The sequence below is a fragment of the Solanum stenotomum genome, chromosome 5 (assembly GCF_019186545.1).
Source record: "Solanum stenotomum isolate F172 chromosome 5, ASM1918654v1, whole genome shotgun sequence".
Taxonomy (NCBI): Eukaryota; Viridiplantae; Streptophyta; class Magnoliopsida; order Solanales; family Solanaceae; genus Solanum; species Solanum stenotomum.
In genome coordinates this window covers 8,813,952-8,831,335 of record NC_064286.1, presented here as the reverse complement: position 1 = coordinate 8,831,335, position 17,384 = coordinate 8,813,952, and the positions used below count along the sequence as shown (strand labels likewise).

Below are 17,384 nucleotides of genomic sequence, written 5' to 3'. Positions count from 1 at the left end.
AAGAAGACAATAAATGAGGTTTATAATAGTATTCATGAAGTAAACTTGAACACACCATTATAGTGTATTTTCAAGTGGACTTTGATAAATGTTAGCGATTGTCAGTGAGTCTTGACGTGGTGCATTTAACAGGTTTAAGTTTCATTGGAAGTGTGGACTAATGAAAGAGTTAACGCCTTAGTTGTTTGCACTTGACGAATTTTTTTAATTTTAGTTATTTAGATCTCAAAAGTATTAAGTCAATGTATTTTTTAGGTTTGGATCTTAATCATGTCAATCATAATTATGAAGTGCGTTTATTTTTTAGTATAAATTTTAGGAATCCCATAGTTTTAATATGAAATTACTATTGGGATCATAGTGTAACTGAGACTCAAGACCTACTTAACTACTTTTTAACTGATTGGCACCATTAAATAAGCAGAAGGTACTACTCCTAAAGTTTCAACATTTCATTCTGATTCCTCATTGCCTTTGTTCTGCATCAATATCATAGGTAGATGATAATGATTTTCTTCTTTATGAAATAGAAAAGAGAAGAAAATTTACCTTGTATGATCAAGAAGAAAAAACAATAGAAAAGGTTTGAAGATTTTGAATTTGAAGAGGAAGCAAAAAATTTGAAACAAATGTCTCTTTCGTCTGTTCGTTTGCCTCGTTCTCCTCATAAACTCTTGAAAAACTAATGAGAGTAAAAAAATTAGCCTTTAAGTTTTTATCATAATTTTAAAATGCTATTTTAAGTCGTTGAGTTTTTTAAATTAGTATTTTAATCCTTTTTATTAATGTTTAAAAACAAAAAATGAGAGAAAAAACGGTCACTTGTCCATACCCCCGTTTTTTAAATCGGAAACTAACTTGTATCTTTTTCTCGTTTTTCCTTTTTTGCCGCTCATCTCTTTGAAAGTTAGATCGTCTGCCCTAATACCTCCGCGCCATATCCGCGTCTCACTGCTCGAGAACTCGAGTTCTCAGGTATGTATGGTTGCGGTTTTAATGTTGGTTCTCTATTCTCTTTAGTATCTTGCTGTTTTTTTGGGTTCTGTTCTTATCTGTTATTTATTGATTGTTGGCGCCATTACTCTGGTCGGGAAATCTCTGTGACTATGGATTTTCCTTGTATCTTGTTTAACTAATTCCTATAACAGTAACTTAGTTCTTTATCGTAATTCTGGATCTGCTAGGATTTAGGAATTCAATTTTTTTTTTTTTTTGGAAACAAAACTTTGTTTGCCTTATCTTGTTTGATTCGTTTTCCCTAATTAAGAGAAAGATTTATGTTATTAATGATTCCCTCCTCTTTTACTGATCAGCTTCTTTACCACATAAGCAACATTGTCCTCTTCATTTGAGTATTGGGAGTTCTAGATTTTTGATAGTGCTGCTCGAATTGTTGATCCTGGTCTGCTTCTTGATCTGCTCCCAACCGGTTAGTGTCTTATCGGCGTAATTCAAATTTCTACGTGGTAGTTCTATGTACTTTTCAATTTTGCATTAGTTAGGTAGTTGAAAATCTCGAATGCCATGCATTCTATGGAAAACACACATGTACGTTGTTTCTCTAAACTTTATATGTGTTGAATGCTTTAGCTCCTTAATCGCAAGGTCGCCTATTATTCTCTAGTTTTTCTCTAAACTTCATATGTGTTGAATGCTCTAACTCCTTAATCTTATGGCGAGAGGCGAGGCAAGGCAAGGCAAGGTCGTCTATTATTCTCTAGTTTTTTTTTTTTTTGATTTGCACCGGGTGTCCGAGTCTCTTTGAGCCCCGACTAATCCCGGGGGTGCACAGGCCCTCGGCAAGGAGTTTCCCGCAAGTGCACCACGGTTAATTCAGGTTTTACCCAGTCCCATGGCCCTCAGAAATTGTTTGCACCCAGTGGGTTTCGAACTTGAGACCTTGAAAGGGAGCAAACCCCAAGGCTCAAGTCAATTGCCAGCAGGCCAACCCCTGAGGGTTTATTATTCTCTAGTTTTTCTCTTTTCTGTTTCCAATTATAGTCTTCTTCTCCTCCTATTTTCTTAACTTGAGTTAGAGTTTTGAAACCCTCAATCTGAAAACCACGACCTACCCTTGTAGGATTTCACCACCAACTTCACTAAAACGAGCAAGGTTTCAAATTATAATCTCTTCTAATCTAAGAACTAAATTCTTGATCCTTTCCCCTTGTAGTACCTCTTATCACAAGACAACCAAGTAATAACTCTATCACCCACTACACCAAGTCACCAACTAACTCTAGCTAATATAGAGACTTTACAACTAAGCAATAAATCTATTGCCCACTACATGAACTAACGCTAGCCAATATAGACTTTAACAATACGCCACAACTAACTCTAGGATCTAGCCACTCACTCAAATCTAAAAGATAGGACAAGAAATGATACCTACATAAGCTTCTCAAAAGAGGAGTAGATTTACAATGTCAGCTCAAGATACAAGTCCTAACTACAAGGAACTGAAAGACAACATCGGTTGATAAGAGTAGGTTGCTTCATGCTTGTTGTAGAGGTTTTCCCTTTTATGAAAGCCGAGACAACTTATACCTTTGAGATAATTGCAAAATTATAGTTTAAAAAAGAATTGCAAAATTTTTAAATTGCAAAAACTAGGTTTTGCTTCTAGGTCAATTCTCCTATATATGAGAGAAGCCAAAACCTTAACGCTTGCCATTGGTTGAGGAAAGAAAGGACACTACATTCTTGCTGCCACACTGCCTTGCCACATTGTATAGAGATGGTACGCTTTATAGTTGTGCTGTTTGACTTTGCGAAAGAGCATGAGAGGTACCACTTCCCTTTATCGGGTTTGCCAATCATCAAAATCAGTGCAAAAGACGACTCAACAACCTAGAAGTTAAGATGATATCAGTTGTAAAAACATGTTCTTCAATTGTTGAAGCTTTGTCTTGTTGGATCGCCCTTGATGGCTTTGCAGAAAATTATGAATATTTTGATTAAACTGAAGTTTTCACCTTTTGGTATATTAATTATGTAGAGAGGATGAGAGAGTGAAACCTGTGATCATTTGAAATGAGAGGCACCCCAACAGTTTTTTGTAGTGATGCATTTTTGCAACAATGACAACAACTTTCCAATTTTGGAAAATTATGAGAGTTAACTCGTATAGATTGTTTGGGTGCGTACCTAGTCCCTCATTAGATCCCCTACGAAATAAGATTCCCTTGCGAGAGTTCCCATTGAATGAGTATTCTCCCTTGAATATGCATTTCAATCATATAGCAGATCAGCCTGGTGCGTATCTGGTCCCTTTTCTGATTCCTTGGCGCGTTTGTCAAATCATCAAAACAAAGCATAGTACTGCAGTAACTGTGTATATCAATTTCTCCCTTTATGATAATGAAAAAACACACGAAGCAAGTTCCTCCTGGAACCAGATTCTCATACAATTGACTTTGAGAAATAGATTAGGTTCTTTAGGTAGCATAGTTTTTTTTTTTTTTGATGACAAGGGAAAACCGCAGCCGCTACCCTTTGGGTGCGCACAAGGTAAAACCCCCGCTCCTATGCAATAGCTCGCAAACCACATAGGAGAGGTAACCCGCACTAGGCAAGCCTGATGCGACGAGCTCGACCCAGAAGGCAAACCCCTTGCTTTCGCTGGCAAGGGGAACTTGAGACCTCCAACATGGAAGTCCCAAGCTCAAACCACTGGGCCACCCCGAAGGGTAGGTAGCATAGTAGGTCTCAATAGGTTTGTCAAATCATCAAAACAAGGCATAATACTATAATGTCTATGCTTTATCACAACGTATAACCTATTAGGTGGCAGCTTTAAGTAATTAATCAACTACATGTTCAGTTAGGTCCCATGTTTGTTGGCATGTGTGTTAGGTGCATGTGAGATCTTGTGTCATGTGTTTCTTTATTGTTAATAGGGCCTGAGCATTCAGTTTGAGGTTGTTTGAAGAGTTGTTTGGGACATTTGTCCAGAAGTTGAACTCTCCGAAGTAACTTATCATTTATTTCATTTCTCACTATTCATTTGGTCTGTAACTAAATGAGCGATGCCCGTGTTGGGCACGAGTCCAACATTTTGGGTATGTTGGTTTCTATTGTATAGCACAAGCCCTATATTTAATTGTAAGTACGAGAGTAAAATTGTGTTGGAATGCTGATTTAGAAGTTGCAGAAACTCATCCATTGGATAGTGATAGGATATTGTTTAAACTGCTACTCCCTCTTTAACTAACCCATGCGTAACAAAGTTACATCACTTCAAAGCTTAATATATAAAGGATTATAGTGGTCTACACCTCAAATGTGATAGATTGTTATGTTCTGATTCAATTTCAAGATAAATGTGCTCTTGAATATGTAAAACTAAACCAACATATCATTTAAGTTCCGTCTCAACACATATTTCCTGTAATTTGCATATGAGATTTCAGTAATGTACTCTAGTGCAACCATGCGCCGAAGGCTTGTTTAGATGATAAGAAGCCATCATTACATTTATTCTTCATGTCAATATGGATGAGAAAATTTCGTCAAAACTCTCTTAACTACAAAAACTATATTTTCCTTGAATGTTAATTTTTTTTCTCATTACATAGATTTTAGTCCACTAAAAAGGTTTATAGAAAATCTACAGAGGAAACAACACTCTTCCTAATTTATTTGGTGGTGATTTGGAGATGTGTTACAGAAATTCGGAGATCAGTTATATGTTATGAAGGAATGAAAGAGAGAAGTTATTGCAGGTAGAAAACTTCAAAATGTACTGAAAGAAGAAGAACATAGTGCGAGACCGTAAATGTGAAAAATGTATCAGTTAATTGGATATAAAGTTACTTGTTTGACTGTTTCTTACTCAAGTAGAGTGTCACATTTTTGAGTAGTTAAAAGGCAGTGGGTGTCTTAAAAATAGAGACCTTAAACGGCACCGAGGAAGACTACTTAATAAGCCATTGCAGGCTGTAATTCAAATTAACAACAAATTAAAACATATTAGAACGCATTTCCAGAGCTTTGAGACTTCCCCATGTGTTGAGCGGCTGTTTTCCTTCTTGTAAAGTCTGTTCACCGAGAGGATTGCATCTTCTGTGAATTTCCATCTTAAAGAATCTGGATTAGAAGTTGTGCCAGTGAAGACCTCTAGTACATTCAGCATGTTTGCCATCCTCTCCACTTCCCAGTCGTTAAGGTGTCTTCTAAATGTTAGGTTCCAACCTTGGGGAGACCAACATTCCCCCACTGTAGCTTCAGGATTGTAGCTTAATAGCATTAAATCAGAGAAGGATTCCTGCAGAGTGGACTGGCCTATCCAGAGATCTTTCCAGAAGAGAGTTTTGAGCCCGTTTCCAACACTGATTCTGATATTTCCTTGCATTTTTGTCCATGTTGATCTGATAGCTCTCCACACACCAACACCATAAGTACTGTTGACCTCATTGGTGACCCATTGGCTTACTTGACCATACTTGTGAGAGATGACCTGTTTCCAGAGTGAAGCCTCTTCCTCACTAAACCTCCATAGCCACTTCATGAGAAGGCACTGATTATGTAGTTTTAGGTTTCTGATGGCTAGTCCTCCCTGGTTTTGGCTCAATTGAGTTTCTTCCCACTTCACTAAATTATATCCCCCACTCTTCTTGTTTCCTTTCCATAGAAAATTCCTTCTAAGCCTGTTTAATTTCTTAGAAACACTGGGAGGGATAGGAAACAATGACATCACGTATGTGGGAAGGGAGTCTAAGACATAGTTTATAAGAATGACTCTTCCTCCAAGTGATATGTATTCCATTGAGATAATTTTTTCTCTGTCTTCTCTATGATGTTATCCCAAATCTTCAGATCATCATGTTTGTTACCAAGGGGCATGCCAAGGTAAACAGTTGGGAGTTTGTCCACCCCACAGCCTAAGATGTCAGCCAGAGTTTGCATGTGGTTTACATCTTTGATGGGAAATAAATTGCTTTTCCTCCAGTTTACCTTCAAACCAGATACAACTTAAAAGACAGTCAATATCACTCTGATATGCCAGACCTACTCTTCTATAGGTTCACAAAAAATTATAGTGTCATCTGCATAGAGCAGGTGACTTACTTCCAAATCACCCATACCATGGCTGTTAAGCTTGAAACCCCTTATCCAGTTCTTTTGTAGAGCTGTTCTAACCATACTGCTGAGTCCTTCCATGGCTAGGATAAAGAGAAAAGGGGAGAGGGGGTCTCCTTGTCTAAGACCCCTTTCGGATGGGAAAAAACCAACAGGAACGTAACAGTTTTAATGCAGAAACTTATCCACTTCAGCCATCTATTTCCAAAATCCATTTGTTTGAGGAGATTTAGGAGATAGTTCCAGTTGACATGATCAAAAGCTTTTTCAATGTCTAATTTGTACATTAGACCAGCCACATCTCCTCTGGTTCTTCTGTCTACACATTCGTTTGCTATCAATGCTGCATCCATTATTTGTCTTCCTTGATGAATGCCATTTGATGTCTGTTGACCAAATTCCCTATCACCTTTTTCATTCTCTCAGCTAATGCTTTGGCCAATATTTTGTACACCCCAGAGATCAAACTGATTGGTCTGAAGTCTCTTAATTCTGCTGCTCCTGCTTTCTTTGGAATGAGGGCCACATAAGTGTCATTCAGACTTCTTTCAAAAACTTGATGGTCGTAAAAATACTGCATAGTTCCCATGATATCACCCTTGATCAACTCCCAAAAAATTAGGTAGAAGTTAATTGGGAAACCATCAGGGCCGGGGGCCTTATCAATAGCACATGACTGAATGGTCTCTAGGATTTCCTCTTCTTCAATATTCCTTTGCAGCCATGTCTGATCCTCGTTGGAGATGACTGGTGAATCTTGGAGATTGAAATCAGGTCTGCAGTGCTCAGTCTCTTTGTACTTGTTCTGGTAGAAAGTTTGAGCAGCATTCTTGATGACTTCTGGATCAGTGATAGTGAGATCCCCTACTTGTAAGGATTCTATGGAGTTGTATCTCTTGTGGGCATTGGCCATTCTATGAAAAAATTGCTATTTTTATCACCTTGTTTCAGCCATTTAACTCTTGATCTTTGTCTCCAAGCTATCTCCTCTCTCTTGGCAACCTCCTCGAACTCCATAGCTAGATGTTATTTTTGCAAAAGCTCATCATCAGATAGGGCCCTTTGGTCTTGAAGAGTTTCCCAGGAGCTGATTTGTAAAAGGATCTCCTCTTTCTTTTTCTTCCAGTTCAATCTGTGGCTTTTGCTCCATTGTGTCAGCTCTTTTTTAAGGAGCTTCAGCTTGTTTGCCAAAGTGTAAGATGGTCTACCTGTATTTGGAAAAGAGGTCCACCATTCCTTCACCTTGTCTCTGAATCCCTCAACTTCTAGCCACCAATTTTCAAATTTGAAGTAGGATTTTTTGAACTCCCAGTCACCACAAGATAGTAGAATTGGGTTGTGATCAGAACCCAGTCTTGGAAGCAATGTTTGCTTAGCCTGAGAGAATCGGTCTTCCCATTCTGGAGAGTATAGGAATCTGTCGATTCTGGATGCACTATTCTGGCTTTCCCTTCTTCTCCAAGTGTAAGACCCTCCAAATAAAGGAGGGTCTATCAATTCTAAGTCGTTGATGCAATCAGAAAATTCAGCCATTGCCCCATTGATCCTGTTACAGTTTGTCCTTTCACACACATACCTAGTGACATTAAAGTCACCACAAACCACCCAAGGCCCCTCACAAAAAGATTTGCTAGTTATTAGCTCATTCCAAAGGTTTCTTCTGGTGACCCTATTGCAGTCAGCATAAACTGCACTAAGGTACCATGTCATCTCCTGGTTTATGCCAATAAATTTGCATAGAATCGATTGGTTTCCAGAGTTAATCAGTTCTCCCAGCCATTCTCTCTTATCCCACATAATCAAAATTCCACCGCTGCTTCCCCTAGCTTCTAAATGCACTTCCCCTAGCCATCTATTGGACCAGAGATCGCCTGTAAGATTTCTTACATCCCCCTCAAGCTTAGTTTCTATAAGAACCTGAATGTTGGCATCCCATTGATGTACTAATTGTTTAACCAGCTTTCTTTTGTCTGCTCCATTGAGCCCCCTAACATTCCAAGATAAAATTTTGACCTTCATTGATCACTGATAGGTAGTCTCCTCCCTTTCCTTAATTCACTCCTTGGCTCCCCATCTTTGTATTTCACCTCGGAGATTAAGTTTCGTATTTCTTTTGGTACCAACTGATTGTTGTTAGTTGGCTCTTTTGGTTGTTCTCTCCTTTGGTCTAGTTTGACAAACAAGGCCTCAGCTTCCTTTTCAAAGCCATCGAACAAAGCCCCCAATTCTTTGCTTAGTCTAATGATGTTTTGATCCACCCAGGAGGGAGTTCTTATCTCCTCTTCACCACTGCACTCACTGGAATCAGATTGGATGGGGATGGGATTTTCCAGAGGTATCAATTGAGATTTTCCATCTGAAATCTGAATTGAGCTTGCTGGAGTTACTGCTGGTAGCGGCGATGGAATTACCTTTGGAAGAAAGGTTGTACTGAAGTCCTAACAATCTGTTAGGACCCGTGGCAAGACAAGTATTAATTAATCTATTAGAACGTCTTATGATCCGTTAAGACTTTCTATCATATTTTAACAAACAAACTATTTTTTAAAAATGAGTCGAAACTTAAAATTGTGAAAGTGAAAGTGATAGAATAGCCAAAGTAGGACATGCCACATGGGTACTAAAAACGATGGACACAAAATGAGGGGACTGAGTAGGAGGAGGATAAGAACATGAACAAACACTTGGACAAAATTAGGAAAGGGATTGATTAGGAGGAGCAAGAGAACTTCTTGAGTATCAAGGTCATGCAATCATTGGCGGCGTCATGGGCTTGGAGAAGCTTTTGGGTCAGTTCTCCAACTTTAGATTCTCAGCTTTGAATTGATTCTTCTCCTAACATTCATTAGAGCACCTGGTCCCCGAATGGGCTTGTAAGAAGCTTGCTACAACTCAGCCTTGAATCGAACAATCTCAGCATCCCTTTAGGCAGGCAGGTTAGTCATTTTCTCGAATTCCATTATGGACCTTGCTCGAGCAGAAATCATATTCAAGATGAGCGAATGTGACCCAATGCCCTACCTTCTCTAAATGCACTCATAGTCCTCATGAGTAGTAAGAGTGATCATCTATTTTTCTGGTTTCTTCCCTAGAAGAACTTTGAAGGAGTTGAAAATCCTAATGAGTAGAAAACCATATGCTAGCCCATGCCTCATATCTTTCGTAGTTACAACCTTGTGCATATATTCTAGCATGATGGCTCGAAGTCTGATTTGATAGAAAGTGGAATGTTCCTCTATGAGGAACAAATCTGGCCATGGTTGATTCCATTCTGGCAAACTTCCTTCAGACAACTCCTCCCCAGGGCATTCAGACATTATTACATCAGATTCCACCCCATCCTTCACATTTTTGAGTAGTTAAAAGGCAGTGGGTGTCTTTAAAAATAGAAACCTTAAACGACACTGAGGAAGACAACTCAATAAGCCATTGTAGGCTGTAATTCAAATTAACAACAGATTAGAACATATTAGAATGTATGAAGAACTTACGGGAGACGGAGAATGTTAGAGTAATGTTTAATCAGCAAGTATCGCATTTCTTACCACTTTGATAGAAAGCTGAAAAGGGGAAAAAAAGAGCAGGGTTTAACTTTCTGTGATATTTATTGAAATGGTATTTTAGACATTTGAGTTTGGTTCTACATTTTGATCGGTTCAAATAATTTATTTGTACATTGCTTTGTTAATTTTTGACTATGCTGACTCTTTTTCCCTTGAACACAGCCACACACACACATACACACACACACATACACACACACACACACACACACACACATATATATATTTTATAACTGAGTCCATTTCTAATATTTAGTTGAGAATCTCAGTAATCAGTATGAAAAATCTTATGTATATTAAGAGTTTTCTGTTTTAAATTTGCTTATTTTATGCTACTCCCTCTAATTTATCCTGATTTATGTGGCATAAAATTTAAGAAAGAAATGAATACTTTTGAATTTTGTGGTAAAAAATACTCTTTGATCGTTTGTGTTGCTATAATCATCTCATTAAAGGTAAAAGACATATTACGAGTTTCTAAAAATCTTAATTGACATTGTTTTCCTTTGTCTTACAGGTTAATTGCAATGGATTATTTCTCCAACAACATCCAATTTTTTGAACTTGGAGATAAAGTGGAAGGTTCAATCAATCTTCGAGATTGCAAGTTAAAATTTATCGATTCCGCTGTATCAATCAATGTTAGTGCACTTGAATTTGATGAGTTTGAAGTTGCTGAAGATTTATTTGTAATGTTGTGTCGTATCAACTCTCCATACGTGACGAAGCCACACGGTCTTAGGAGATTTGGGCATGATAAAGATAAAGGAATCGTTATTGTGGAAAAGGTATATCCATTCAGTGCTTGGTTAAATAACAACAATAAACCTAACATGTGGAAGATCTACGGAAATAGTCATACATGTCTTGGATTGGGATCTGATTTTCGAAAGAAGTTTCAGTAAGTTAATAATATTTATCCTTTCAAGTTGATTTAATGTTTTAAAGATTTTTGTTCATTGTTCTATTTTTTGTAATCTTTAGCCAAATAATGATGGGATTGAAGTCCATTCACAAGTCTTCTTGTCGCCATGGATGTTTGCTCGATGGAGTTTTCCTAGGAGCCGATGATAATATTCGGTTGACTAATTTTCATTTCTGGAAAGGTATGGTTTGAATATTTGATTTCAAGAATATATTCATAATTTTGGTTTTTATTTATTTATGTTGAACTTGTAGCTGATGATGATAGTCTTAAAAAAGACTTCAGAGCTTTTCTATCCTTGGTTAAAACAGCCATTGAAAAACATCCAACTCCGAGTAATGTAAAGGCTCAATCAGATGAAGTTGATCAATTAACAGTCTTGTTCAACCATTTCTTATCAAAAACGCCATTCAAGTAAGTGACAACCTTAGGTATACATTTTCATTCTTTTTTTTATTACTTACTTTATTGATTTATTCTAATTTGTTATCTTTAGGTATACAGATGCATCATGGTTGTATGTACCACCCATATTTTGGGACTCTTCTCAGAAAAGAGCTCTGTTTTATAAGCTAAGCAGTGCGTTTCACAATGATTGGAGGCTTGCCAGCTACTTCTTCCGACTTAAAATGGGTGATTGGACTAAAGAAATTCCACCAACTAGTCCCTTACATGATGTGTTGTGTCACAAAATAAAAATAAAAATGAAGATGAATGATTGGTATTATAGAGAAGAGGGAATAGTAGTCTTTGTTAGGAATTATTGTGTTCATAGCTATATTTTGGTTGATCCTTTTAAAGAGATCGAACTGATATTTCCTGCGATTACGGGTCGTGTTTTCAATGAATTCGCCATGGGATCATATTCTTCTGAGTATTTACAATGTCCTCCCCCACCTCAAACAATTCAATCTCTGGACAGTTGTGGAGTGATTCAACTACAGAATCTTTGGGTTACAAAGCAGTAAGAACTTTCTTATCATTTAAGTTAATATATTATTTTAAAAAATGTTCTTATATTTTTTTTTTAGGGTCTTGGCCTATCTTGAGGAAGAAACGTCTATTTGGTAAGTTCATATTTTGCCTATATTTAGATTTGGACCCAACAATTGGAACTCCACCTTAACTTATCAATATGGGAATATGTTTTTGACATTATGCCTTATTGTTTGTTCACAGGAGGAACTGATGAAGATAGGGTGCTAGGTCATTATCCTTTCAAGCCTCCAAAGGTATGCCAATGCTCTAGAATATCCTTGTCCATATCTGTGTCTGTTCCTTTACGTCCTTTATTGTTATAAAGCTAGAGAGTATCGTTTTGCATGAATTTAAGCAAATACAAAGGAATCAACTGAATGCATCTCAAATATGTGCATATAGGCTTCTAAGATAATGTTCTTCTTTTCTCAAAATAAGCAGGAACTTTCACGGATGACACCTCACCGCTTAGCTGTCCATATATATATATATAGTAGTGACAGAACTGACTGATATTAACCTTCAAATTTCTGCCTACTTCGCCGTCTCTACTCTTTTTTTTTTTTTTTGGTTTAGTTCATCTTAACATGCTTCCATCAGCGCTGAGAAGACAGTATTGAACGAGAAGAAAACTAAGCCAAGGATGGTGATGAGCCACTGTATGGAGGACTCAAAGAGAGTGCTAGCATTAGAAATGTTGACATTTTGTTTGTCAGCACATGGTTTTTTGGTTTACATACCACAGAGATAAGTCCATGGACATACATACCACAGGGATAAGTCCACGGACATACATGGTGGAATACACTCAAAATTGATAAATAGCTCTATCTCCCTTCGGAAAATTTCAGGAAGCCTTGGATACTAGTTACTACTGCCTGTAGTCTCTAACTTCCTTATGATATTTCCCACTACTTAAGATGACATTTGAAGCTTTTTGTTGAGAAATTAATATTTTCTCTGCTCTCTTATGTTCTGGTGCTAGAGTGAGCTGATACTTCAGTGTGCGGTTCAATATTATTGCTCAATCATCATGGGCATTACAATTTTTTCCATTTTGTTTTGTCATGCCAATAAGTGTGCTAGTCTTTTACACCACATAGTCCGCACAACATAATGTAGATGATGGCTGGCGTTTGTTTGCTGCTAGATTAGGTTTACCTTCATGGTGGTTCTGTAGGTTCTAAGGAGTTTGTTTGTTTGAAGCACTGTTTTAAATTTGCAGAATAAGTTTTTTTCTGCCAATTCTGAGGATGTGTTTGATTAGTAGTTGTTGACTGGGTTTTGTAATGATCAGACATGTTTGATCTTCTTATGGTTCATTTGTTTCAGGTTGCATTTAGAACTAAGGTTTTCCACTCTAGCATCAATAGCAATGAAATTATATGTTTGGATATTTTTAAAGAGCAAAGGAGCATATCTAAGGTTTGGATCTTGGTCTTTGTCTGTGTCCAATTAAATGTTGCTATTTTCTTTTTCTGGTCTTAGATTTCTCTATGAAGGTGAGTCCTAGCCAGATTTTAGATTTAACAAAATGAAGATGATGGCGGTGGTGGGTGATATGATTTGGTGGAGAATGGTAGACTTCTGTTATGTGTTGTTGTCCAGACCTGTTGAGTCTTGATCTATTCTCTATTTATAATAATAAAGAAGTTTGAGCCATTGTAATCATGGCTTACAGTAGGCCAAACAATCCCACCTGGGAGTATATTTAGTAGAATAAGCTTTATGTCAATATAGATGAATGTGAGAGCTGTGATTGGCAAGTTATACTGTGGCTTTACTAATTGGACTGCATGCTCTGGAAATAGTGTAGTTTAGGTGGGTATGTTTGTATTTGAAGTGTGAAAGTGAGCGATAATGCCAATCAGAATGAAGGATAGAGTAGAAGAGGGAAGAACAGTTGCATCATTTTAGAACAGTAACTAAATAATATCATGACTTGTTTTAACCAAAAACAGTAACTATACAACAACAACAGCATGCCTAGTATAATCCCTCACAGTGGGGTCTTGGGAGGGGAGAGTATACGTAGACCTTACCTCTACCTCAAAGGTAGCGGTTGTTTCCAATAGACCCTCGGCTCAAGGAAAAGCAGTCCAGAAAAAATTAACAGAAGTTGAACAGATATTTATTAATAATGAGATATGTATCATACTATGCCCTTCAAAACATGCTTGCCTTTATAACATATTTGTTATTTTCCTTTTCTCTAACTGACAGATGTTCAACAACACTTTAGCAAGTAATGATTCCGTTTAGCATAAAAAAAAAGGAAAGTGTGGGAGAGTCTCATACTCATTTCTTTAATAAAGAAAGTCAAGTGTGATATGTTTTGACATCTAGGCTCCTATTTTATAAGTATTTACTTTATTATTGTCTGATATAATGACTAGCGCTTCTCACTTTCTTCTGCTAAATTTTTGGTAGAAATTAGGTGAACTACTTATGGCACATTTTGTGTCTTTCTGTCTTCCATTGTCCCTCTAGTTGATGTTGATGTTGATGCAGATGATTTATTTCTAAATTTTGTCATATGCATTAGTTGTATTGAGTTGCCGAGTTGAGGTTTGGGTGTTCAGATTTTAATTGAAATGAAAAGATAATTTCGTGGTAAAATCTTTTGAGCAATGCCTGCCACTATAGATTGCTCTTTTTGCTCCAGAAAGGTATACCTACAACTCTCAGATAATTGACTAACTGAATTCTTCTATTTTCTGTTTTTTGTTTTGCTTGATGTATCTTGTTTGCATGCTTCTATTAAACTAATCCAAAATGTGATGAAAACCAGTTTATATACCAAGTCACCACTAAACCTTCTGGAAAAGGAGCAAGGGAAGAGCTTCTCTGGTTTATCTTTCTTGTTTTCCAATTGTCTTTTGGATTTTGTCTCACGAGGCTATTTTATGTTTTAGGTCCTGTTGTCCATCTGCTCTCTATTGACATATCCAAACCCACCCGATCCACTTGTACCAGAAATTGCTCATATGTACAATACTGACAGGGCCAAATACGAGACCACTGCTCATAGCTGGACGCAAAAATATGCTTTGGGATGATGGAAAAATTGTCCTCGGGTGTGTCTGAGACACTTTCAATTTCAACTGTCTCATTCTGCTTTTACTCTAAGTGCAATGTCTTCATTGAGCGTTGGATGATAGAACAAAATTTTGGCAAGGAAATCATGCCTAGACCGAGATCTTTCAATATGTTGAATTTTAGTGAGGGGAGAACCTGAAAGATAATTTTACTTTTGCTCCTTACTACGTTTTTTTTTTTGTCTATTTGAATGTCTTGTATAAGTGCTATCTTTTGAGTGGCAAAAATTCCAGTTATTAAACCACAATTATTTTCCGTTTGAGACCATTTTTTTCTGTGATTTTTTATAAGTTGTGCAAAGCAGGTCGTTAAAAATCTGTGTAGGTAAATGATGTTGGCTCGCTGTCCTCTTCCATGAGATAACCTAGTATTGTGAGTAATTAACACATATTTATTATAATCATGTGTTTCTATTTTAGTGGATATACCGTGATTCCCAGAATGTGCTCCTCATCACCTTAATTAGTATGTTTAGTTAATTTATCAGTAATAAAATAGTATTTTATTTTTTTATTTTTTTATAAACTAGTTTGATTATAATCATGTATGTTTCTATATTGGTGATTATATATATATATGAAATCCACGTGCATGATGATGGCATAGGTTTTTAGAAAGGTAAAATTTTCAAGGACAAGCAAGAATTAACTAAATTGTTGAAGGTTGCATCTGTGAAGAAAGATCAAAGACTCAAATCAGCGAAGAGTTCTAAAGGTGTATTGTGCCAGATGTGTGCATCAAAATTGTGATTAGTAGTTGCGAGCAGCAAAGCTTCAAAGTTGTAATAGATTTGAAATTAAACAATATCGCAACATTCACTCATGTGAGGCACAACATCTTACAAGCCATCATCCATATGCTTCAGCGGATGTTGTTGCAAAATACATGTTACCTAGTTTCTTGAATGGAAAAGGCCCCTCCACAAAAGATATAAAAGTTATTGTTCAAGCAGATTTGGGCTACAAGATTAGCTTCTGTAAGTGTTTGGAAAGCAGTGTAATTGCAAAGACTATGATAAGAGGGACACTAGAGCATGTATATGCAGTTTTAGATTGTTATCGTCATATGCTTATGACTGTAAATGAAGGAAGTAATACATCAATGAAACTTGATGGTACATTTTTAAGAGGTCATTACGATGGAGTTTTGTTGTCTGTTGTGTCTAAGAGGTTGTTACGATGGAGTTTTGTTGTCTGCTGTGTCGCACAGGATACAAAAAATTATATTTTTCCTTTTGCATTTTGTGTAGTAGATAAGGAGTGTGATGCTTCATATGAGAATTTTTTTTGAGAAACTGTTAGACATAGTCCTTGATACTTCAGAGTCGTGCATAATTACCGATAGACATCCAAGTATAGGAAAAGCGATATCAAAGTTTTACTCTAAAGCGCACAACATATGTTGCACGAGTCATCTTGGTGAAAATGCTAGTAAAAATTTTCATTATGGAGATTTTGTTGGACATTATTATCATGCAACAAAAGCATATCGGAGAGATGTGTTTCATGATCATTTCAAACAAATCAGAATTATCAATGCGGAAGTCGTAAATTATCTTGAGAATGTTGGATTTCACAAATGGAGTAGAGCATATTTTTTCAGGAAACATGAAATTTTCTTACTAGTTCAAACATAAATATTGCAAGCCCCCAACAATTAATTATAGTTGTTGGGACAATTTTATAGTTGTTGAAACAAATTTTACAGTTTTTTTAGCAACTGCAGTGGTTGTGGGACATTAAAATAGTTGTTCCAAATTTGCCATTGTTATTTAAAATCAACAATACTTTGTATTTTAGTTTCTTGCTATTTTTCAATTTATATATTTCAGGTAAGATGTATTGATTCCAAATATTGCGGAGTCTATTAATGTGGTGTTCAATGAAGCAAGAGAAGTTCTCATTACTGCCATGTTAAATGATATAAGTAAGAGATGGTCAGAAAGTTTTTATGAGGGACGGATGTCATATGGCAAGTTAAAAACCATTTTTTCCCTTTAGCTGAAATCAAATTAATGGCTAACAAGAATTTGAGAAATAAGTTATTGGTCATAAAATTGATGAAGATACCTTTAGCGTCACCGCAGACAATTGAATTGCAATGGTCCATCTTTGAAGCAAAGTTTGTTCGTGTCGAGAGTTTGATTTGGACAAAAACTCTGTCAACACGCTATGGTAGCGCTCATGCATAAATTTGTAGATGAATATGGCAAAATGATTTATAAGTTTTCCTCCTCATATTATAAGGTAGAGTCGTATATACTTGCATATGCAAATTCAATTTATCTGGTGCCAGTTGAAGAACTTTAGAATCTTTCTCCGAAAATTTTAGGGAGAGTAATAGCTCCACTTGAAAAGAAAATTAAATTGAGAAGGGAGCGGATGAAACAGATACCTACTGCTACTATAGAAGAAGTTTCAAAGAAGATAAATAAATGTTTTCTATGTAAAAGATTTGGCCAAAAAAAACTACATATTCTACGAGATCAAACAGAGTTGCATAAACAAGTAATGGTGTAGTTTAATGACTTTTTATCGTATTTATAACATGTACTTAATGATACGGTTATTAGTTCAAACAACTTATATTGTCACACCCCGAGGGTACCCCTTGACGTAACACGGGACCTAGGATCACAAGTGACCCCAAGCTAGCCCTGTGTCTGGCATATATCAAGCATACTGAGAATAACTGCATAAGACATGTACGATGCGGAAGCTAAAACTGTGGATAAC

At 36.6% G+C, this 17,384-nt stretch overlaps 2 protein-coding genes across 6 annotated transcripts in view; one reads left to right on the top strand and one right to left on the bottom strand.

Annotated features, from left to right (window-relative positions):
* LOC125864477 (actin-depolymerizing factor 10-like) overlaps positions 1-17,384 on the top strand; it is a 616,735-nt gene that overhangs the window by 257,197 nt on the left and 342,154 nt on the right. The gene's annotated exons all lie outside the window — the stretch shown is intronic.
* On the bottom strand, positions 5,731-6,437 carry LOC125863652 (uncharacterized). The gene is made up of 3 exons (XM_049543695.1): positions 6,274-6,437; positions 6,073-6,214; positions 5,731-5,958 (listed from the first exon to the last, which is right to left on the bottom strand). Exons 1-3 carry the CDS (start codon positions 6,435-6,437, stop codon positions 5,731-5,733), a joined length of 534 nt encoding a protein of 177 aa, XP_049399652.1.

Bases quoted from the DNA above. Each gene is read 5' to 3' on its own strand.
- LOC125863652 (XM_049543695.1), bottom strand. From the start codon at position 6,437: ATGGATGCAGCATTGATAGCAAACGAATGTGTAGACAGAAGAACCAGA. The intron at 6,215-6,273 runs GTGGATAAGTTT...CCCATCCGAAAG, and splicing joins TTTGGAAATAGATGGCTGAA to GGGTCTTAGACAAGGAGACC. The intron at 5,959-6,072 runs GTAAGTCACCTG...TCTGGTTTGAAG, and splicing joins ATGGTATGGGTGATTTGGAA to GTAAACTGGAGGAAAAGCAA.